Genomic DNA, 4,153 nt, shown 5'->3' on the forward strand with positions numbered 1-4,153 from the left:
CATAGCGGTATTAGTTTTTTGTTTTTTTTTTTTTAATTTTTTAGTAAAAGGTCAAATCTTTGCAGGTATGGGGGGTAACATATATATCATACCACTACCAAATTTGGTATGTTTGTTTTATGATATAATTCATTCAACAATCAATCAAATAAAATGTATATCGTTTTTGAATAAATTTACAATCAAAGCACCATTATGTTTTTATTAATTTTTACGATAATAAAATCAAAATATCAGCGAGTGAAATTTATTTATTAGCAAACGCTTACGTAAAGCCGGATTTACAATTTACCGGTCAATTAACCTTTTATGAAGAAACCTAAATTTTACCTTTATCGAGTTTCTGAGTTTTGTAAAGCTTGAAATTGTTTAGATTAAACTTTGAAGTACTAAGTTTTACTATGAATAATTGAGTTAATTATTTACCGTTATTTTCTTTAACACAAAATTCCACGATTAATATATAAACCTTGTACGGCCGTATTAACGAGTTTTACCATTTCATTATTCAAGTTTCTGTTTACGAATTGTATTGTTAATGTTACCAAATAATCAAATACGTGCGCTAAAATAGAAGATAAATTAAATCAAGTTCCATATTGAAATACTACTGAAATTTAAATCGTTGATTTTGTGGTTTATGTGAAACAAAATAGCGAAATTTTAAACAGCATAACGCAGGTTAGCTTATCCCTGTTCTTCCAGTCGGGGAGAACCGCCGGGGCACCTAGTCCTCGGAGGTTATGAACTGTTCAATCTCAAAATGATAGCGTAGGGAGAATTTGACGCCGCATCTTAAGGCCGTGGTGTCGTCACGGCACGATGCCACGGCCACCTACTTCTCCAAGGTGACGGCGTGTGACATATCAAAGGGGCTTCTCATGACCCTGATATTTTGCAGGCGATAGGCCAGTGTCTGAAAGGTTGACTCGGGTCTTCTGTGGTTGAGGTAGTGATGTTAGCAGACCGGCAACGCGAACAGTTGGAGCAGGAAATCGCAACTTTTGGTTCTTACTCATCGGGAGTTGGATGAAATAGAGTTTGCCAGAGGAAATATGAAGGAAATCAGGAAGCAAGTCGACCTCTTTGTACAGATCATCAAGACGTCAAACCTGCTCTCCCAGCACGCCAACTTGAAGTGAACCAAATTAGTCTCAGGCGTGCTGGCAATAGGCCAAGATAAAGAGTCTTTGTTCGGGATATAGACTTGATAGTAGCGCAATACGAAGTGTCGCGATCCGTAGTTGAGGCCGAGGAGGGGCCTGAGGGGTCTTGGGGGTATGTCTCGACGGGGATAGGGTACGGCGCGCCGCACACGAAGCTGTCGAGCTCGATGCGCGCGCTTCAAGTGCGGTCATGGGCGATGATGCGGTGCCCTCGGCTGCCTGGTCAGGACATGTCGACTCGATTTCGAGAGAAGTGTGCCGGAAGGAGGTGTTTCCGGACATTCAGCCGCCCCTTGACTGGAAACTGGCCGGAACCGAGAGAAGTGCGTGAGGGATGATGCAAACGGGCGATTGTTGAAAAAGTTTTGCCGGCATATTTTGATTGGTGACTCTCCGCGGACGGCAAGGCTGCCGTTTGATGTGCCGGCGTTTCGAGGATGGTTAGTGGCTTCATCGCTGGTTGTTACAAGCTTTATCGTCCGTAGCAACATTTTGCTAGGCTCCCTTGCTTGTCAAATATATAAGTTTAAACGTGGCAACAGATTCAACCGGGGGATACTTACCAAGCAACCGCAATTTTCTTCGAACAACTGCTTTCGCCCGTGTGTACAAATAGGGAGTAAATATGTTTTCTCGACATGCAATTACATCAGAAACTGTTTCCCTGATCAAAGGTAGCCCGTCCACTAAGCATTTAAGCATGGCCGTTGATATCAGGATTGTATCCCAAGAAAGCGGACTCACGGTCTGTTGCATAACGGAGGAAAGAGCTTTGGCAATGCCAATTGCCTTCCTATCTTTGGCTTTGGACAGACAATTTGGTGAATGAAGCGTTTGATTGTAGTGGTCTGATCGTACTTCTTAGCATTACTTTCTCTATCTCATGATGATCTTGCTATGTTTGAGCTACTGTTTACACAGTGTAGCTGGATTACGTGGTGATATAGGTTCGTTTATTATAGCTTTCATCAAGTCGATCCCTTTAGCCTAAAATACTCAAATTTGCCCGCCGAGAACTTCCAAGACCTATCCCACTAATTCTTTGAACTGGGGCAGATGCAATGAGGACAGATTACCAAAGCAGGTCCATCATCGCGAGCAATCCAATAAAGCTTGCTTCATTGGCGGTTGTACAACCAGATCCAAAAAAAACAGCTTGATTTTGAGGTACTACCGTACTAGTCTAGCCCCTTCTTCCAACAATGAAAAAGGCAACCATCCTAACCTGTCTATTTGGCTGCCGTCCTGCGCAGGCAGCATTGCATCCCCAAGTCTGCTCTCGCCTGACCGGGCCCTCACTAACCCTAACAGACTGCCCCCTTCCCATCAATCACACAACCGCAAAAACAGCAGCAGACTGGGCTCCTTGGTCTAATCAACCCACGTGCTTCCAGCCAGTGCACAAACCAAACGCCACAGACCCCTACTGCCTCTACACGCACCCGACCTTTCGCAGCCATGGCATCAGTGTCATCACCACCCCTGGCCTGGCCGCCGGACTGACAACAGCCCTGGAGGACAGCGTCGTGCCCCGACACCAGCGGGACCATCCGTCAAGCCCAATGGCGCAGCAGAGCAGCACCGGCGACCTGCCCTACGAGATCCGCGACTTGCCGGGCCGGGGCAAAGGGGTCGTGGCGACGAGGCCCATCAGGCGGTGGGAGACGGTCATGGTGCAGTTCCCGTCGCTGGTGTTGCTGATGGATTACTGGGAGGCGGTGGAGAGCCCAAAGCAATCCAGGAGACTGTTGAACAGGGCGTTGAGGCAGCTCCCGGTACAGGAAAAGGGGCGCATCATGGCACTGGCAAGGAATGGGGGATTCGAGAGCCAGATTGAGGATGTTTTGCGGACAAATATCTTTGGGATGGACGTGGCTGGTGTTTTGCACATGGGGTTGTTTGTCGAAGGGTCGGTGAGTAGGCGCTTATTTCTCTACTTCATTTCTTTGGACTATGCTTGCTTATGCCCCCTTGAAAATGGGAGGAGTACATCGCTGACTTGTATTCCTCAGAGAATAAATCACAACTGCCAGCCAAAGTGAGTTGCTCTGTCAAGGGGCAACATCCTATCAATTTCTGACTATAGCTAACCAATCAGTGTGTACTGGAAATACGACACAGAAACAATGGCACAGGAGGTGGTGGCCCTCCGAGACATAGAACAAGGGGAAGAGCTCACCCACAGCTGTAAGGAATCCCCTCCTCTGCACAAACAGGTCACCGCCCTGACAACCACCCAAGACGTCACCCTAGGCGGCTCCAGGAGCCAAAGACGCGAAGAGCTAGAGGCGTGGGGTTTTGAATGCAGATGTGCCCTCTGCTCCGCACCCCCTCAAGAAGTCGAAGTCTCCGACAAGAGACGCGAGAAGCTCAACGACCTGGGCATCAAACTGAGGCTGGCCAAAGACCTGAGGCCGAAGAGCGTCGCCCGGCTGGTGGACGAGATGGGGGCGCTGATCGAGCAGGAGCAGTTATACCCGCAGGCGGTCGTCTACTACACGCTGGCCGCCCGGGCTTTCCTCGCGGCGGGCGACAGGGCCAGGGCGAGGGATTTTGTGAGGCTGGCAGAGGAGGCCTGGGTGCTGTTCCAGGGCGAGCAGCACGAGAATGCCGAGGGCATCCAGCAGCTGTGGGAAGAGGTTGGGGGAAAGCAGTGATGTGCCGGTAGTGGTTTTCATGGACCACTGCACAAGATGAAGACACTCGGGATGTGGGTGATAGACCCCAAAAACGACTCTTGCGTTCATGTCTTTCCACAAGTTGTAGCTTAATTACAGCGAACTAGCCTTATTCTTTCCAGTCAGAATAAGACATCTTCGGAATCAAAAGGCCAGTTGAAAAGTTGTTTTCAGATTGAGCACGTATCCCGATGCAATTTTGATAATCTAAAGATCAACAGTAGGCTGTGCCAATGGGCTCTTATGCGGGGCATGACCCAGTGAAGTCCCTGAGTCGGCTGTTTGGCTAGGTAGGGCGCAGGTTTGTAT

At 48.2% G+C, this 4,153-nt stretch overlaps 1 protein-coding gene across 1 annotated transcript; it reads left to right on the plus strand.

Moving 5' to 3' along the window:
* Positions 1–1,055: 1,055 nt before the first annotated feature.
* Positions 1,056–3,823, plus strand: PpBr36_03896 (uncharacterized protein; the record flags this gene model as incomplete). Its single annotated transcript, XM_029891065.1, has 5 exons — positions 1,056–1,138; positions 1,299–1,489; positions 2,478–3,079; positions 3,179–3,204; positions 3,265–3,823. 5 exons carry the CDS (start codon positions 1,056–1,058, stop codon positions 3,821–3,823), a joined length of 1,461 nt encoding a protein of 486 aa, XP_029753662.1.
* Positions 3,824–4,153: the final 330 nt, after the last annotated feature.

This window comes from Pyricularia pennisetigena, chromosome 3 (assembly GCF_004337985.1).
Source record: "Pyricularia pennisetigena strain Br36 chromosome 3, whole genome shotgun sequence".
In the NCBI taxonomy this organism is placed as follows: domain Eukaryota; kingdom Fungi; phylum Ascomycota; class Sordariomycetes; order Magnaporthales; family Pyriculariaceae; genus Pyricularia; species Pyricularia pennisetigena.